Raw genomic sequence first — 19,643 nt, forward strand, 5'->3', positions numbered from 1 at the left:
AATTAACCATTCCAACACATGTCCCCAAGTAATTTGAAAATATGTGTTAACTATACCTTGTGGATACCTCAAGAGGAGTAGAATAGTCTTATATTTCCTAGCAGAGAAACTAAAGCCCAAGGGCTCTCTAACTTCCTTAGGTAAATCAAGGGTAGAAACAGATGAGAACCTGGAAGTATCATACTTTGGCACTGCCTGCTAACCACAAAGCTATTCATTATTCTGCTATATTTCTCTTTAAACCACATCACATTTGTTCAGAAAAACCAACAGTAAACCAATACACAAGCACCTGTGCATGCAGGGATTCTAGCACTGCTTACAACTGATACATGAGATGCACAAAACGGAAAAATATAGTGGCTCTGTTCCCAGTTGCCTGACTGTCCCCAGGAATAACCACAGTCAAGAGAGAGGATGTCTTTCATCATTACGTTTTCTACAACCAGAGAAACACTAGTGGAACTGAAGTGGAGTATTTTTAAGAAAAATGCACATACCTTTGATAGCAAAAACTCCATGACAGAAGTCCTTAAAATTGATTCTTCCCAAATCATTTGGGTCCAAGTATTTTGCCAGTTTTTCCACCTATAAAAAAAAAAAAAAAATCATAAAGTATATGTTGAGCTTGGCGCTTCATCTGTTGCTCAGCTAGCCTGTATGTTCTACAGAAAACCCCAAGTGGAAAAATACCTGTAAAGATCACTTGAACCAGCCAACAAATTGTTCTGCAAGGAGAAATCATGTTTTTTAGCTGGATTATCTGGTGCTGAGTAAGACGTGCTCTGAGCAAAACACTTGTGCAGCTGGGACACATTAATACTCTCCTGCATGGGTCTCAAGAGCTTAATAAGGGGTGAATCTGCAATCTAGCCTCTCATCTTAGAGCAGGGTGCTAACAGGATCTCCTTCCCTAGGAGCCCTTGCTGAGTGTGCAGCTCATAGGAACTTAAAACCTTAGTGATCTCCATCCCTCTCATCAAATGTTACTGGGAAAAGAGTGATAAAGGTGTGCACAACCATAGATGCCTCATTCCCTGAAGAATCCAGACTATAGGACAGAAAACTCAGTGGGCACTTGGGATCAAATGAAACTTCCTCACCGCAGCAGAGAATACAAATATTCATGCGATGAAAGAGAATGGTTCTGTTCAGTATACTCTGCAAACAAGCAATGTACTTATTGCTTATAATCTCAGCTTCAGTTTAGCCTTTCTGATCACTACTCGCCATAAAATGAGATTACACTGAATTTAAACACAGCCACCAAATTGGCATTTGCCCCAAAGAAGGTCTGGCAGATTCTTCATGAGGGTTTTGAAAAAGTGGGAGAAAAGCAGTCTAGACAGTACAGGCTGTTGTGTGATGTGCTGTCTAGAATAAAGGAATAGAGAAACAAGTAACTGAAGGAGAGAGGCAGAACAGTCCGGGGAGGTGGGCACAGGGCTGGGACACCCCAGCTCTGGCTATTCTCCTCTCTGTGATAAACAGGCTGTGTGACATTGTATAATAGGTCTCTGCATGTCCCTGTGCATGTTGTGCCCAGCAGGTTCCTCGCTGAGGCACAGGCAGCCTCTGGCTGCTGCTGAGATCACCATCCACTGCAGTACAACCCTGACCTGGACCTGGGCCCCCAGACACTCTGGAGTATAAACCGGGGGAGCGCAGGAGGCCAGGACAGCAGACACGTAGGATGTGCAGTCCTGGAGTCTGCAACGTGAGCTCAGATGTGTCAGTCTGAGCAGCAGCAAAAGCCCAGCTGGAAAGATATGCAGCAAATGAATCCACATGACCCAGTTTCTCTTCTCATGCTCACAAAACCCTAGCAGTTTCTTAAAGCCCTGCAGATAATGCACTGATGTGTGCGCATGACACTTCTTCCTTCAGATGCTCTCAGTGCTTATGAATTCTCTCTGTGCCCCTAAATGTCATGATCAGCCAAAGGCCTCATTTAGGAACAAGCAAATCTGGATTATGAGAAAATGAACATTTTTTTACTCACATGCAACACAGCAACAAAATCTAATCAGACACCAGTGTACCAGGTTACAACATCAACCTGTAACTCTTTCTGACTAATGGCAAGCTCCCATCTTGGTCATGTCAGCAAATACTATTGCAGGTGCTCGCAGGGTTGCTTTAGAGAATCCTATTTCCTGTAGGTCTCTTGCTAAGAGGCAACAAATTATGATTTAGGTTTTAATGCACAGATTCCTGGAGACAGCTGAGAAACCTCTACACTGCTTAATATTGTGCTATAACACAGCAGTGTCACTGGAGGTTCTCAGTGAATGGGGCACATTAAGTTTATTTCTCAAAGCTGATCCAATGATTGTAGTCTGCCAGTTGCTCACCCATATACAACATACATTTTAAATCAAATTAAATAAGATGTTGTATGCCTGAAAGTGTGTATAATGGAAGAACAGAGAATACGTTCACATTTAGGTCTAAGCAAAGTCTTAACAGTAAATGAAATTATCACCTGAGCAAAGTGCTTCTGTCTCCAGTTTTCCCTAAATCTAATTTTCCAGCTTTACAATTAGATTTTATTATGCAAGTAACTGACATCCGTGCAGGAGATGATGAAGAATTTACAGAACAGCCTGATGGAATTTATGCTACTAGTACTCACAGCTTCAGCCAGCGCTAATCAACACAGCTCCCACAACAGGTCAGGGGCTACAAGGACTTTAATCAACTGGGACTATGTTTAGGTGGATACTTGCATAGAGTTTGTGCACTAATATACATATATGTATTGTGCATAAATCCCTGCATATTTGCACAGAGTTTTGAGACTGTAATGCACTTGATCATGTGTTTTTACTAATAGCTTTCTGGGATGTCAAGAAGCTCTTCCTAGTTAATTCCAGACTGAAGGCATTACTTAAAATTAAGCTCAATTTGTGGAATGGGCAACTCAGCCCCTTTTTGCAGCCGTGGAACGCACAGGATGCGCCTGTCCTGGGCACGTCAGGCTCCTGAGATGCTGATCCCATTGCAAGGGACACGGCTGCAAAACCAACTGCTGCCACAATTCAGTGCTGAAGTGCCCCTGTGATTGTTTTAATACCTACAGGCAGCACAAGGAACATACCATGGTCTCCAGCGCTTAACATCATAAGCCATCATGATGAGCTAGAGACTGTTTTGAGCTGGGGACCGATGCTTTTCTCTGCATTGCTGCCCAAGGGGAATCCCACACCATGTGGGACAGCACAAACAAGGTCTGGATTGCAAACTAGTTCTTCATTGTAGGAAGAGGACAAGAACAGAAAAAATGAGCTGCAGGCTCAATAATCTAGCTGGTTCTTTTGGCAGCTGCAAGGTTCTCTCCAGTGAACCCTCAGTAGACATCCAATAGTCTCAGAGAGAAGACATCAATCGTTTTTTGCTTTGGCAAACAATCGGAGAAAACCAAACCCTCTGTCCCTATTGTTTAACTTGCTTGGATGAATGGGCGATTATCCTTTCAATGCAAACACATTTCTCCGTTCTAATCACAGGTCACTTCAGCCAAAGCATTTGCCTCCTCTCTGCTGGGTTTCCCAGCAATGCTGGCCGCGTTGCAGAGATGTTTGCCCCCTGCTGCTACCTGACACATAAGAGTCCCCGAGGAACACGGTAAGGAGTCTCTACAACGAAAATAAAGGGACGAGGTTCAGTGTGAAGAAACAATTTTGAAATCAAAACTGACCAAGGCAGAGATGCACACTAATGAGGAGGAATTAGCAGTACAAAGCAGTGGACAATAAAGTGAGGCAGAATATTCTTCCACCAGAGACCCTCTTGTTCAAAATACAAGTTCTGGATGCAACACAGAGGTGAAAGGCTGAGGCTTTGTGGCTCAGGCTTAGCTCAGGAACCAGGAGGGGCTGGATTCTCAGCTCTAAGGCTCTGAATCCCCTCAGGACTCCTGGCCAGCTCTTGTACTGATGCTGCCAGAACAGCTAGGTATTTTTTTCCAGCAAAGATTTTCTGACTGGAACTGAATCCTGTTTCCATTTCCAGGCAAGAAGAAACTCAGACTTCTACTGACTGCACTTAATTTTCTTCAAAAATTGACCAGCACAGAAGAGATTTTGTTAACACAAAGAAAATTTGTGAGATCCAGATGTAATTGAGTTCTGAGGGACCCCACACTGGCTCCATCCACTGAAATCTTACAGCAGGATCCAAGTAACAGCCAGAAGATGCCATTTGAAATAAACAATTCATCTCAGCAGTTTGCCTTCATACTGCAGGAGTCTGTGAGCACATCTCACGCTGAGGTGCAGGCAGGGAACACCTCGGAGCTGTTAGAATGGCAAGACAAGGACTTGCAGGAAAGGTCAGGCTGTGCTGCGACAGTGACATTTGGGCAGGATCTCCTGAAGCAGAAGCATTTGCGAAAAATCTCAAAAAGAGCAAAAAGAGATTAAACATGTAAATGCCGCAGGGTGGAACTAGAAAGGCTCCCACATGATTTATACAGAGAGCAGCAGAATTGCACTCGCCCTGATTTTAACAGACTGGCTTTTCCCGCACCTGGGGAAGGGGTGTAAATTTACACCTTCCCGGTGTGAAATGCAGAGGCAGGACTTGTGCCAGCTGAGCCGTGCCAGGCACCACGGCCACCAGGTGCAGAGAGCCACCAGTAGCTCTTTAACCAGCCCCCAGGCTCAGGCCTTTTTAGAATCCCTGTGGCCCAGCTGTCAGAGCTCTCCAGGCAGCATCCTCTTCAGTAAGTCACCCTCACTGGGCCTGAACAAAACCTTTCATGACCAGAGAGAACCACAAATAAACCCTGAAACAGGGTGCATGTGAATATTGCTGAATGTGACCACACCCAAAAAAGAATCATTGCCTGGAATTAAGAAGTTTTCAGAACTTCCTCAGAGTACATATCCCAAAGAGACCGTTCACAGCTACAGAAACTACTTTCCCCCATCCTATATGCAAGCTGGAGACCAGCAAACCCCTGGTGATTTTCTCCTCTGCTATCTACACCTTTGGATGCATCAATTGCTTATACAGACAATATCACTAGAATAGTATTTCTCATTTATTTTGTCCCTCCTAATCTAATGTAGCACCTGACAATGAGCAAGCACCAGAACCATAAGACCAACATCCCTCTACAGACTTCCCCACCATCCCTAATCCCATAGGTGAAAACCTCTCATTTAAAGTTACTAAAACAGAGCTGATTTGAACAGGATTCCACTTCCCTTGTTGCAAAACAAGATATATGGCTGGGCCCACCAATCTTACAACAGTCTACAGGGAATCCCACACAGTCTGGAATACCATGGGAACAGAGGGAAAGGCTAAAAATATGCCAGAGCCATCTGTTTGCTCTACGGAGATTTTTTTTTGTGTTGCTCTGGAATCAAAGGGTTAACACGTTGAACTGTTTTAGTAAAACCACTGATTCACTCATTTGCTAAAATAAGCAAGGATGCATTAACACCTTCTCCTCCACTTCTACCACAACTCAAAGCAAGGCTGCCTGGAAAACAAGGCTGTTAGCAAAAGCTGTGACAAGCTGAAATGAAGCACAGCCCATTATCATCTCATTCATTAGCATAAGTCAAATATAGCATAAAATAGTCAGATCTCAAGAGATGTAGGCAATTGGTCACATGGGTGCAGCATGCTTTGCCTTTAAACTATGAAGAGGAAAATGTTTGGGTAACATCAGGCTTATCTACAAGTGATGCAGTGTGGATTCATTTACAGGAAAAACATTCTTCCTCTCTGCAGCTTGCATTGTGTGTGATCATTCTCGTCAGTACACAAAAGGAACTTACACAGAATAATGGTTTTCGCGGCTTCCAGTTGTGAGACATCAGCCAAATGGGATCTACTCCAGGGAATAATTATAATTTTTTGAAGTAAAACTGGGGAGAGAGGTGGGGCACACAGCGCCAGCTCATCAGCCAACACCTTCTCAGCGCCTTCCTTGCTGACACATCTGCAGTCACATTTTAATTGAGGTGTTATCATATGCAAAGAACAAACAGAATACCAAAGAGCAGCAGGAAGAGGCTGGAGAGGGTGGGGAGAGCAGAGCGAGCCTGAACCGTGGCTGGTGAGTAGGTCACCGCATGCAGCTCAGGCACCCCTTGTACCACGGAAAAACCACAGTTCCCAAAGCCGGACAGAAGCTGCAGAAAATACACCAAACCAGACCCTAAAGCCAGGGTCACTGCTCCACGTGTGCTCAAGGCTTGTGCTGACACCCAGGCAGTGACTCCAGACCGTGTGGCTTATGCAAAATCAGAGCAAGATACTGTGCCAGCCCTGCGTTGGCATTTGCTTTGTGCGTCTCTGATTCACAGGTCAAAAACACAGCCAAGTGCAATGGCAGACTGCTGAGACACAGTATCACCCGCTGCTATTAGCAACATCCTTACAGGTTGGTTTTCCAGCCTCAGAGATACAAAGCATGTGTTACACTTAGTCACTTCTCTTGACTGTGTGCTTTTATTGTTACTTTCTCTCCTTAATGCACAAAACTAAGCAAACAGTGTGCAATCATAATACAGTGCTGTGTTTCACACATATCTACTTCCAAAACCAATTTAGATAGTAGTCTGAGAGCCAGCCAGAGACCTGCCCAGGGCAGCACAATTTGGGCATCCTCACCTCTCTCAGCCTGGTCTCCTGAAATGAATTTCGAAGCCAGCTGTTAAAAGGGAATGTATTTGGCTTTTGGTATTCTCACAGAGGATGAAATGTAGGTCTTGAGATCTGATCTCAAATGCAAACGCCTGAGCAGTAGTCCTGAAATTAAACTGAATGAAAGAAATTTCACGGCAATTAATGCTTTGACACAAATCCTGGGAGGAACAAGTACTGGATGAATCTAGCACAGGGAGACACACATTAGTTAAGATGACAAACATCAGGCAGAAAGGTATGATTAATGGAACAATCTTCCACTTAGCTGAAGAGAAAGATGCTTAACCTTTCAGAAAAGCGTGGCTGAGATAATGTCCTTTTGCTAAGAATCAGAGGAGGAAATGTGCAGTAAGTACCACTCTATGGGGGATAATTACATGAGGTTGACAGGTTTGAACAGCAGCTGACTCCTCTGATGTCAAGACAGGACCGCGGTGGCAGAGCAGAGTCAGGATGGCTAATGCTGAGAGAGGGGAACAATGAACCCCAAAGAGCAAAGCCGCTGGGGGCTGAGGGAAGGAGTCCTTGCTGCATCAGCTCAAACAAGCAGTCAGATTCCTGACCATAGTGCTCACAGAGCGTTAATCTGCTCTAATTCCCCTGTGGCTCATGGCAACTGGTAGCTCCCGGCCCAGATGCCCCCTCCATGTCACCAGAGATTCTCCCGTACAGAAAGGCATCATTCAAACTGCAAAGGAGATTTTCACTGTATAAAAATCACACGTAGAAATCCACATTGCTGTTTGATCTGCCCTGGGAAGGACATTAGAAGGAATGATAATTAGCCAGCATTTTTGTGTAGAAAGGGATAGATTAAATACACCTGTGTGCATAGAAAATGCATGCTCTATCCAGCCCTTCAAGCTGTACAAGGCTGCTTCATGTCACAGTATTTCCTGTGCTCTGCATCCTCATTAGCTGTTACAGTCTGGTCGATATTAGTACTTCTTAATGGTTAGAAGGCTGAATGGAAGCAAGATTCAAAGCCTAACACAAAGAGAAACAAAATAAAAGTGCACAGCTATGATAGGATTGTACTTTTGCGTTTTAGAAGTGCGCCAAATTCAACTGTTATCAATTAGTGTTGGTATTGTGAGAAGCTCAGTGAGGGACTGGACCCAGTATTCTCAGCTCTCTGTACACACTATTGAAAAGATAACATCTAGTGCAAAGCTAATTTTCTCTGCTGGCATGTGATTTTACCTTCTCATCCAGAAACAGATGGACTGTAAAAAGTGCTGGGCCCAGGGACTAAGCAGGAATGGTAGACTTTGAAACAGAGATCTGGCTACTGGAAAAATCCTGTTGTCCTGAGCAGAAATATGAGTTGGACTGTGGCATCACTGCCTATGGAATCAAGGTGTTTGCGTGCACGTGTGCCCCTGTCAACGTGCACCAGGTGCACATACATTAAAACATTATTTCTAAATTAGAAGTCAGAGTAGACGCTTACATCCTCTTCTTGACCTCTCAGTTCACAAGCTCTTCTTCACTCCAGTTGCCAGTTTAAACACTCTGGACAATTTGCCATCACATCATTAAAATGTGACATCACACCAGACAGGGCTAACAAGGGGATGGAAGTAGATAGGCAGAGGAAAGAGCTCCCTTAGCACCATACTAAACCTGACCTTGAACAAAGCCAGAAGCAATGGACCTGAATCAGGAACCACCTGTACTATATTATACAATGAAAGTCATGCTAGAAGAACTTAGTGGCCATAAAATCTATAAATCACCAAAACTACAGGGAGGTATTTAACTCTGAAAAGTGCTTTTGCAATAAATTTCTAAACCTTGGCAAACAACACTTAGCCCCTTATTTGAGAGATGCTGAAAGGCATCATTATGATGAGGGACTTAAATCAAACTTGTCTCATACCAGGACTTTAACCTTCTTCGGACAGATATCACTTTCCAGTGGTTGCCATCATTCAGATAGGGTCCAGCAGTCAGGACTCCCTATACCACTCAACATATTCCACCTTCATCGGTCCAGAATAAATCTCTTTACAGCCAGGTTTGTCAAAACCTCAATAGGCAGGACCAGTACAAAAGTGAAGTGCTGAGAATTACAAAAAGGCACCTGTTTTGAACCTGCTAGCTGTGTGGTTTTGCCCAGTGCACTCTTGGTTTTGGACTGTTCACCATGCTAGAGTCCAGAAATACCGGTACAGATTGTTGTTCCAAACCTGCATACAAAGGGTACCCTTCCACACATCTCATGACACAGGAGCTCATCACCTCCGTCGTTTTGCAGATTTAGATGGGATGAGGAGCCACAGAACAGGACACGATACTTCTTGCTGAGAGCTGATAAAACATTTTTGCTCTTCACTGTAATAGGAATCCCTCTTTAAAGGGACCTTCAGGAAAGCCTTGCAAATGGCCCTCAAAACACAGCCACCAAACCAGAGCCTGTCCAATAGAACTCTCTGTGCAAACATCTTTGGTCTCTGCTGAACCTTCCCTGCACACAGGGAGGTTCCACATCTCTCTGGAACAGCACCAGCACAGCTCTTTCATGTAGTTTTCATGCAGCAGCGGGGTCAGGGGAAGCACCAAGGCTCTGCAAAAAGGAATATTTTGTCAGTGGAAAAAAAAAGGGCACAATCTATCCAGCCAGCAGTCAGAGAGCAATGAGCTGGCAAAGGAGACAATTTTGCTGCTCCAGGGTATTTTGTATCTTGATGATAAACTCTTGTGGCTAAATTGCTTCCGTCTCCCATCATGCATCTCACTGCTCCCTGTTTATTTACACTGCTGCACTGGTGAGAATTATGGAAAGCTGCAATAACTGAATTACTGCCACACTTGCAGATAATGACGGCAAGGCCTTTCAAAGGCTGCTGCCCTAGCACATGCTTTGTCTGGGATAAAAATGAACAAATAATAATAATTAAATGAAAGGAGGCTCTCAGAGCACAGTGTGCATTGAATGGTGCATCACTGAACGGCAGCATCAGCACCAGCCAGAGGTCAATCTTCACGCCAAAGAAACTGAGGTAATATTCGTGCAGAGGTAAGAAATGTTATAACGTAATGTTTGTGTTCTGGCCCTGACTGCCCTGCTGGGGGGCACGATCGCAGATAGAACAATATCCCAGGGACAATCACGAGTCCTGAGACACAGAGGCCAACAGCAGGATGGATGCACAGCAACACAAGCATAACCCCGCACAGGCCAGCTGTGCTGCGGGGCCAAAGCTCAAAGAAATGAACAGGAACCTTTCCACTGACCTGAACACCTTCTGGTGAGCGTGCAGGATCAGCCGTGAGGATAAGCCAATTAATAGCAAACACTTTTCACCCTTGGCCAAGCTTCTCACAAGCACCAGCACTCAGCAGGAGAACAGAGAGTTATCAAGGGATTTGACAGAGATCAGCAGCTCTGTGGAGCTCTGCCAGAAGTTTTGCCATGTATCAGGAAGAAGCTTCAAACTCATTTTCTGGTGTCAGACTCCTGAAAAACTGCTTCTCTATTCACAATTTTCTGTTGCTTCTCTCGGCACTGGAAAAAACTTTCCCCATAACATGGGATACTCCATTTCTGGGACATTTCCTTCCTGCACTAGCTAAATAAATCTTACATTCTTCTATACTTGACCTTTCAGAGTAACCTCTAGCCTTTCTTGTCTGGTTTTCAAGCATTTTCCTGTGCCTGTATTCCACGATCAATTACTCAGTTGACTCAAACAGGAAAGCCTACACTTGCTCCAAAAGACAATTGCTATGTGGGCTATTAATACCTTATGGGTCATATAACACAGATATAAATTTAGTGCTAATAGAGCATGTTGAATTTAAGCCTTGCAGACCAAAGCCTTACGAGCATCTCTGAACCAGGTGCAGGCAATAGCCTCTCAAGGTTTCTCATCCTGGCTATTCAAACCTAACATAGCACCTCTAAGATGTGGTCTGATGGTTCATTTTATGCTTGGATACACTACATATTGACAGCAAAGGGAATCTGTGGCAACCACAGCCAGATCCAAGTCGCAGGCCAGTGCCTCAGACAGACTAGACAATCTGTCACTCCTTGAATAAATTGTCTGCTCAGAGAAGAATATAATATGATGCTATTCTCAGAAACCCATTCTCTCTTCCTGTTGTCCTTTCATGGTAGTTTAAGCTGTGTACACTGACTGCTCATCTGTGGAGGTTTGCAAACATAGCTGAGGCATTTAGTGCCCCAAGGTCTTCCTTTATCATTCAAAACCACAGCAACACCAACCACTTCTTTCAAAAGAGACAAGAAGCATCACTCAAGTCCATAATGCCAGGGAGTTGCCCCTGGAGAGAAAGCAAGACTGAAGCTTTAAGAGCAAAGGGATGGGAAATAAAAGTGGGAAGGGGAAAGGAATTTCTCTTCCTAAAAGACACAGCGACACAAAGTGCAGTCAGATCTCACCTGCACTGGCTCTGTCTCTGGCTGCGTCAAGCCGGCATCCATACAGCAGGGTGCTCCAAGCTTCTTCAGTCTGTGACACTGGAAAAATATCTCCAGAGAATAAGAGTTTTCTACGCAATTCCTGATGTGTTTTTCTCTAGTCCCTGCTGAACTTAACAACAAACCTCTACCATTTACACAAACAGGCATTTTTTTCTTTTTTTTCAGGGTGCTGCTCTTGTCCTCACTGAAGCAAAACTCTCAAAGTACATGTAAAATATCTAACGGCAAGGACAGAAAGAATCTGCTCCTTGTCTGAAAGGCCATGGTTTAGCCTGAGTAGGGGCTGCTGGCCCTGCTCCAGAGTGAGCAGAACTGATGTAAAAGGAATTCCACCTGAATAAAGAGTTGCAGACCGAACTCCTAGGGAAAGCCAACTCAGATTGTTTGAGTACATTAAAGGAGGTCAAATGTTAAGTAAATACTCAATTAAGGAAGGAAGGCAAGTAATTAGTAAGGCTAATTCTGTGCTGAAATGGTCTGGATGGTGCACACATACACACTCATCCCAGCACCTCCTTCTATACAAAATAAGCCTCAGTTTTTGAAAGAGCAGCTCAGCTTCCAGCAGAACTGGGTTAAATTACCAACTCTGCACAGTGTTTCATCATGGACAGGCCACTAGTTTTCTCGCATGTCCACTCCCCAAACCTCCAGGACAGTGAAAATAAGTACACACCTATTAAGATGCTTAGACACTACAGCAATGAATCCAAATCTGTGTGAATATGTCAGTTTGTATACATTAAAGTACATACTTGTGCCAATTACAGCCCTCCAAGAACTTCTAAGAGGCCAAGTAGATGCTTCTGTGTCCCTAGATCTATTCTAAAAATAGGTTTTGTGTGAAGGAGTCTCATTAATGAAAAAGAAAATGTTAGTCCACTTCAGGCACTGGAACAACACTACAGTGGACAGCTGTCATATATCGTGGCTATAAGAAATGTTGCAAATGCTTCACGCAGTGTTATATAAAACCCATTAGAAACACCAAGCCTGGCTGGCTTGAACCAATTTGGCCTGTACGCTCATCTACTGCAACACAGCTCTCACAACCGACATGCAGAGGTGGAGCGATTCTAAAAATAACCAGTGCAGAGAACGAGAGAGATGAGGAAGAAAATGTTTCTTTGGCCTGGCAGACAAATTGGGCAGCAGCTCCCAACAGCCAGGAACGCTTGGTTCCAGTCCTGCATTCCCTAAGGTCTCAGTGGCAGTCCGTTTGTAGAAACTTCACATGGCCTAAATACATACATAAGACATATAAGAAGGGAGTTTTTCAGTTTGAGGACAGGCCAGCAGCTTAAGGACAGCACAGGGCAATCGCAGGGCTGGCACCCACCACTTGGGCTGTGTCCTGGGAACGGAAAGGGGCAAATTCCTTCTCAGGCAGAGAAGCTCTCTGGGGCACTTTTTCCACAATGGCTGTTTGTACCTGCATCTCTAAGCAGCAAGACAAAGAGACCTGCAAATATTTAAAACAGCTTTTATTAATCACCTCCTTGTTTCTTCTGTATAAATGTTACATAACTGCTTTGGGAATAGGGCTCCCAAGTTTTAGGCATAAACTGGTACAGCTCCTTTTACTCTAATAGAACCATTATAGGCCCTGTTCCAATCTCAGAGTGGCATCAATCAGAATTTCATTAAAGTGCAGTTACAGCAATGCTAGAGAAATGGAGAACAGAGTTAGACCCTTCAAGTGTCCTTCAATCTAAGGGAATAAAAATCCTAAACAGAATTTAGTCATCTAATAACATGTAAAGAGAAATTCTAAATTTTTCCACGTGGTTTTCCACAAGGTCACTAAAGCCTCTGTTTTCTTTTGTTCATATTCAGTATTTTCAAGAGTGTCAGAAGGTTCTCCCTGTTGTCATTTCTTTTATGCCAATAAGAAACAGAATATGCAGCTTTGGGGATTTTCAGCAGTAAAGACCAAAGACAGTCAGTCTGAGATGAAACATCTTTTATTTTGTTTGAAAAGATCAGTGAAATCTTACCACAAGAACAAAGACACCGAAAAGATTTAAACAAGTGCTCAGTTTGCACTGAGTCCAGTTCAGGCAAAACTGTGAATCTTGCATACAGTCAGAACTGTACCTTCCTTCCCTGCCACAGACACAGCTGCTCTTTCTGTACGGATGCAGACTTGAGCTAGGAGTAAGTTTTTGTTCTTCCTGAGCAAGAAACTAAAGAACAAGAAGACCTGGGTTTGAGCAGTCGGTAGAGCTTACAAATCACAGTAGTCATTGGTAAGAAAAAGTGAACGCTGTAGAAAGATACCTACAATAAACACAGTGCTCACATGTGTGTTCAGCCACTGCTGATCAGTCTTTTGCATTTACTACTGTGGAGAAATCTGCTGATTCCCTTTGAGACAATATTTCCACCCTTCTTTCTTCTGCGTTCACTGCAACTCATCCATTAGTATTTCTGCTGAGTGCCCTTCAGCTGATTTGAAAGTGTCAGGACTGATTGTTTGCAGAGTCTGTCCCCTGATTTTAAAATCCAAGTCAATTTTAGACAGATTGAACCGACACCAGGGAAGGTACTTTACTTTCTTCCATTGTAATCCAATGATTCTGAGGCTTACTAATTTTCTTTGCACCTGTTTTTAGCTCTGTTCTAATCACCATGGCCCTTGGTAGAGGATGTTTTTCTAAAGACATGGCTGATCCTCTTCCCTTGCTCTTCAAGGCACTTGCAGCAAATAAGTCGGGCTCTGATCTGGCTGTCCTCTCTTAATCCCACAGAAAACAGAACCATGATGAAGAGTTCCTACACTGGCTAGGAAAGAGTTAAGGGCAGAAAGGTGTATGACAACAGTCACGGGAAAGACTGCTGTCCCTGCAAGGAAGACAGAACATAAATCCTGCCAAGGGCCTTAAAGTGGGCTATAGGTAGTAAAAGAAAAAAAAAAAAACTGATGTAGGGATAGAAAGCAGACAGGAAAAGAAACAAAACATGAAGGAAAAGATCAGCAACATATTTAACATGTGCTTTTCACTAAGTGTGTGAACAGTTGCCCAACACCAGTGAGATTGCTCAGTGTCTTAGGTCTCCGCCCTTAAAGTCTGCAAGACTTTACTACAAAAACAGTGTGCGCAATCTGTACACTTGGGTGAGCCAGCAGAGAATTTTCTGCAGATGTTTTCCTTCTTCTCAGTTATTTTGATTAACCTGATTGCTCTTCACTGGAAAGAGCAGAGCTCTCAGGAAACCAGGAAGGATATAGGAAACTCATCTTAGGTGTGATGTATTCAAGCACCTTTTCTGCACCTGGGTTATTTTAAAAGGTCAGATATAATTGCAAACTCTAGACAGAGGGTACCTGTATCAAAAATCTCCTCTTACATATTTTATTTTGTGGCAAGTATATGTGAGCTTCTTCATTGCTGTCTGTGATTAAGGTGGATCTCGGAAATCCTTAATAAAGCTATAGAACAGTTTGTTTTTCCAAATATAAAGATTATTCTTTCACTTGAATGTATTTAACTTAAATATTTGAATATTTTATGCCAAACAAGAGGAGTCAATGGTTGAGTCACAGTGGCTAGCACTGGGCTCTTGGCAGCTAGAGCCCGCAGTTTAATCAGAAATCGCTGCCAAGGAACAGACAGTGTTTGTTTCCAGACCAAATAGGTTGTCAGAATATTTTGTGTTATCATTTAGTCTGACAGCATTATCTCAAAGTGTTGACTCAGACCTGCCTTGAAGACACACTTTGGAACATCTTGATCAGTGAGCTAATTTCCCTCCCGGCCCCGCTCTGCTATTCTGCATCCCACCTTGCAGGGACACTGAGCGGTCCAGGCCCGTCCAGCACAGCGCAGAGCGTGTGTTTCAAAGGAAGAAAGACGCTCGCAGGGTGTTCCTCCCTATTCCCAGCTGCCCGACAGGACAGTTTTCTGAAACAGGCCACAAACAGTCGCACTGAAGTCAGGGTTCCCCAAGCATACAGCCAAAAACGCGCTTAAGTGCCAGTTCAAAATCGTGGAGGTTTAAATCCTCTGTCTGTCATCACAAGCTGCTGGTTATCCATTTGCTGTTTCCTTGCCTTATTCCCTTAGAGTTCTCTTGCAAAGAAGTAGCCCTTGGTTCATCAGGAATATTATACTATAGCTTGGGAAGACAGACTTAATATTATCTTAGCATTCTTGAACAGGTGGCTAGTCGAGCCTTAAATATCTTAAAAACTTTACTCTCAGCAGCTTCTTCCACAGCTTAGCTATCCTTACAGATCATAAAACAGAATCAAGGAATAAATTAACCTCCTTTCTGGAAAAAAACCTGTAGCAGTGAATAGAAATGATAGATTTTGACTCTGCTTGAAGAATTTAATAATGAAATGTATTTTTGCCTTGGAACTCTGTAATGTGGCTAAAACCTTAGAAATATGTCAGTTTTTATATCTTCGGTGCTTTCAGATTAATTTCCAGAGAATCTTGTTAAAATGGATGCCCCAAGTCATACGGGACTTCTTGAAAGGAAAAAAGTAAGGTCTAAGGTCAACAAATCACTGCATGTTACACCTAAACCAGACACATTCCAGCTCAGCCTTGTCACCTCTTTGACTTTATCATCAGCTACAATTTAGTCTTGGCACATGCAGGGCAGTGAAACGTTGTACCAAGGAGAACTCGGCTGAGGTGCCGTATAGACCCTTTTTGATTAAAGATTTTCACAGTGCTGCCAAATCCTTTTTTCTTATCCAGTTACCTTGAACTCAGGTTTTCAAACTAATTCCACAGAGGGCTTTGGCAAGAAATCTCTACTGCAAGCAAAAATATCAAACTTTTCACAGCTGGGTTGTAGGCTATGCTTAATTTGGGTAACTTCGCACCAGCATCTTTATTTCCCTTCCCCACTACTCTTGTAGTTACTTCAAAAAGTAACAAATGAGGAATTATTACAGGATGCTGAGTCACTCAACAGAGCCCAGGAAAGTCTGATGCATTTCTCAACTGCTTCCCACATGAGCATGGGCTCCACTCTGCAAATCAATGTCATGACTGTCACTGATAGAGGTTTTTACCACGTCAAAGCTTGTATCTGATCATAAGAACCCAGGGGAGCTGTCATCTTTGGCATGAGCTTAGTTGATAACTGTTTCACTACATATTTCTTGTTCCTGCACAGATTTCAGGATTTGGTTGATCAAAGATCATCTCTTTTGCGAGAAAGCAGTGGACAGTTTCCCCAGAAACAACATGGCCTTATCGTTTATTATTTGCCCTGGGGTTGTGCCAAGAGGTTCTACAGAACAGTCCATCCCAGACTGTACAAATGCAGAACACAGTTCCTCTCACCCTGAAGAGTTTATAACCCAACTCATATACAAGACAACTATACCCAAGAGGAGAAAAAATCCTGAGTTTATTGAGTAGGGTGTGCTGAACAAGATATTTAAGAGAACCGAGTTTCAGGATTGCTGAGCATTTTACTCCAGAAGAAAAACGGATTGTGGTGCTGCCTTCTCTGCCTATAGGGCTGAGGTGAGTAATTGCTCCTGAATTCTTCTGCAGGCCACTGAGATTTCAAATCCCCTTCTCTGACACCTGTGCAGCTCCATTTGATGTCTACCGATAGTGCCAAGAGGACAGCATTTTCTCAGCATTAACAGAGCATGATAAAACCTGTTTTCTAGAGCCACCAGTTAGTGAATCACACTGTTGCATTCCTATTAGCGACAGCAAAGAGGGAAAAAGAGGGATCAGAGCAGCACTGCTATCTCCAACCTCGAGACACTCTTTTGTAGCAGCGCTTGCTGAGTGAGAGCCAGGGCTGCAGGAATCCAAGCGTTTGGTTTAGATTTTCTACCATGTGGCAGACCCTGAATATTCATTACCTATTAAAAGCTTTGAAAGTGTAAACTCATCCCACAATCAAGCGAGCTGATTTATTCGCACAGCTGAGTCACACTCATTTACAGCCTGTGACCTAAATCTACTAATCCGGCATAAAAGAAAAAAAAAAAAATGTATTTTTTACTTTGGTAATATTGGTTGAACAAGTGTGAATATTTTAAAATTACGTAGGGCATTTTGCTCAAGCAGCAGCTGACACACAGCTCAGCACCGTACTAAGGCTGCTCCCAAGAAGCGGTGCAGTTATTGCTTACGTTATCTGGCATGTAGTGACCCAGTTAAAGGAGGCTTCACAAAATCTTCATGGGAATCACATCAGCTCTTTAATGAGACTCTCTGAAGTGGCAAGCAGCAAATGAATATCACGGAAACCTCACCTAAAGGGAACAATAACTCCCTCATTAATAACGGAAAGCATAGCAGCCAATTCTGACAGTGGGGAAAATTGCTTTGTTGTGAATGATGTTAGTGGGTCTCGCACCTCCTGACTCTTTTCCTAGGGCCAAGGCAAAATTTTGATAAGCCTCTGCTGTACTTGGGAAATAAAATCACATTTTCAAGAATTACTGGAGCTTTTCGGAGTCACTGACTTTCAGCAGAATTAGAGAAGCATCAAATAGGGTTTGGGGGTTTACATTCAAAATGCCATCAAAATTTAATCTTTTGATAGCTTCTCCTTGCCTCCCCATCTGATAGCCTATGACATTCCCCGAGTTCATCGCTGATAGCATAAATAGCCTCACAAGGAAGAAGAGATTTTTGAAAGGTTAGTTAAAGTTCAGTCCTGTGCTGAAATTGCCATCATGATATAATTACAGTGTGCACTGAGCACACACTTTGGGTCTTAAAATCAATTTCTATTCCAGGTTGGCACAGTTTCACCCTAGAAATCAGTTTTTAAATGTGGATATTAAGATATACACACATAAAAATGGTGTAAACACCACTATCCTCTTTCACAGCCTCATGTGTTTCTCCTGTGTTTCCTTTGTGTTCATTTGCTGCTGTTCATCTGTTTGCAAGCTATACATTTGAAGAGAATATCCTCCTTCTCCCTTCCCTTTGGGATCCTTCTACCCAATTCATTCAGAGAAACCATGGATTGGTACTGACCATGGCGCACAATCAGCATTACTGACAGCAGGTTCACCAAAATTAAGAAGGTATAATGACTAACAGGCTGATTGTAAAATGGGCAGGTTTCTGTCAGTAGCAAGAGTGGGAACTGTCTGTGGTGAAACCAAGAGCAGTGAACACAAGTGTCCCTGCAGCCATCCTGTGCCACACAGAGGCCTGGAAGGTGAACTTGATTCTCATATCTCATCACAGAACAAAAAAAACAGAGAGGGGGGGTAGAAATCAGACCCAATGTTTCACAGCTATTATCCATGGCAACCCCTCCTCCTGCCAAAAAAGTATTTGAAATGTCTCTTCACACTTCTTCCCCAAAATAGAGACACTAGCAATTTCTTGCTATGAAAGCAGAGTCTACACTCCTACTGTCTTCATCCTGTACTGTAAATCCAGGGCTACAGAATAGTGCAACGTCTACAAAATGCAAGCAGTGGCAAGCACTGAATTAGGAGAAGTGCCGCTGAACAGAACATATTGCTAAAGAGCTGCTGCAGCAGCCAACTGCAATAAACCCAAAGGTAATTTATAGCCACATTATTCCACCAACTCAAGCAAGCAAGCTTTTCACCTGAAATGTTGTGTAAATCATTTGTGTTTATAACCACTTAGACCAACTCCTCCCAAGCTCCCTTTCCGTCCAAACAGGTGCTAATTTGCTGTAACACAGTGAGCGCTGACTGACCACCAGCATTTGAACAGGAGTCATCCACCAAAAAGCACAAGCAATGACACAAGAGACCTCTGCAACAAAGTTCTCCTAATGAGAGTCCTATAGCTTTCTGTTGTTCCTAACAGCACAACCCCCCCAGAAGAGCAGCCTTTATACCATTACTGGAGGATTCTGTACTGCTTTATGGAGATGGAATATCCTATTGCACAGGAACAAAAAGGTAAGTGCCAACAATTACAAATGATCTCTGTGTTGACATCTCTGCGGCATTTCACTTTCTGACCTGTTATTAGGTACTGTATCCTAACACATACATCATATGGTTTAATGGATAAAATATATTCAACTGATTGTATAGTCACAGTGAAATCACCAAGATTTTGGGACACTTTCTCAAATCTATTAGTACTGTACAAACATATGGACAAAGCTACTTGTATCTGCCCATTTGTTTGGTTTTTTTTATTATAACAAAAGTGTCATTGGAAAAGAATATCCCATTTTTGGATGCCATCAGGGAGGGTCATTTCATGAGGCAGTGATGGGACAACACCAGAATGTCCCGTTGCAAACCTTCACAACTGAGGACTGAGGACATCCAGAATGACCCACACATAGGGAAAAATGTGAAGTATCTTCATCAGCAAATTTGCAGCAGGTGTACCGGGAATGTGCCCTGTTTTGGACCATCACAAAACACTGCCACAGGCTGAAGATCACCTATAGAAAAGGAAGCTTCCCATCCAAGGGCTGCTTGCGGAACACTGCCCTGTGACCCTGCTTCCCGGCTGGATGCCAGTGACAGAGCGGCTGTTGGGCAGCAGGGAACGGCTCTGTGCTCCAAAGAGCAGCT

General features: G+C 43.3%; 1 protein-coding gene across 4 annotated transcripts in view; it reads right to left on the minus strand.

Annotated features, from left to right (window-relative positions):
- The window catches only part of RAB11FIP4 (RAB11 family interacting protein 4), a 94,555-nt gene that overhangs the window by 67,844 nt on the left and 7,068 nt on the right, over nt 1-19,643 (minus strand). For 3 of the 4 annotated variants that reach the window (XM_071816799.1, XM_071816798.1, XM_071816797.1), the window contains exons 2-3: nt 11,081-11,158; nt 501-588 (exon numbers count right to left, since the gene is read on the minus strand). In XM_071816799.1, the coding sequence (XP_071672900.1) occupies nt 501-588; nt 11,081-11,158 (166 nt within the window). The remainder of the gene's footprint in view (nt 1-500; nt 589-11,080; nt 11,159-19,643) is intronic. The other variant, XM_065852315.2, reaches the window with a different exon arrangement.

Source organism: Patagioenas fasciata, chromosome 18 (genome assembly GCF_037038585.1).
Source record: "Patagioenas fasciata isolate bPatFas1 chromosome 18, bPatFas1.hap1, whole genome shotgun sequence".
Classification (NCBI taxonomy): domain Eukaryota; kingdom Metazoa; phylum Chordata; class Aves; order Columbiformes; family Columbidae; genus Patagioenas; species Patagioenas fasciata.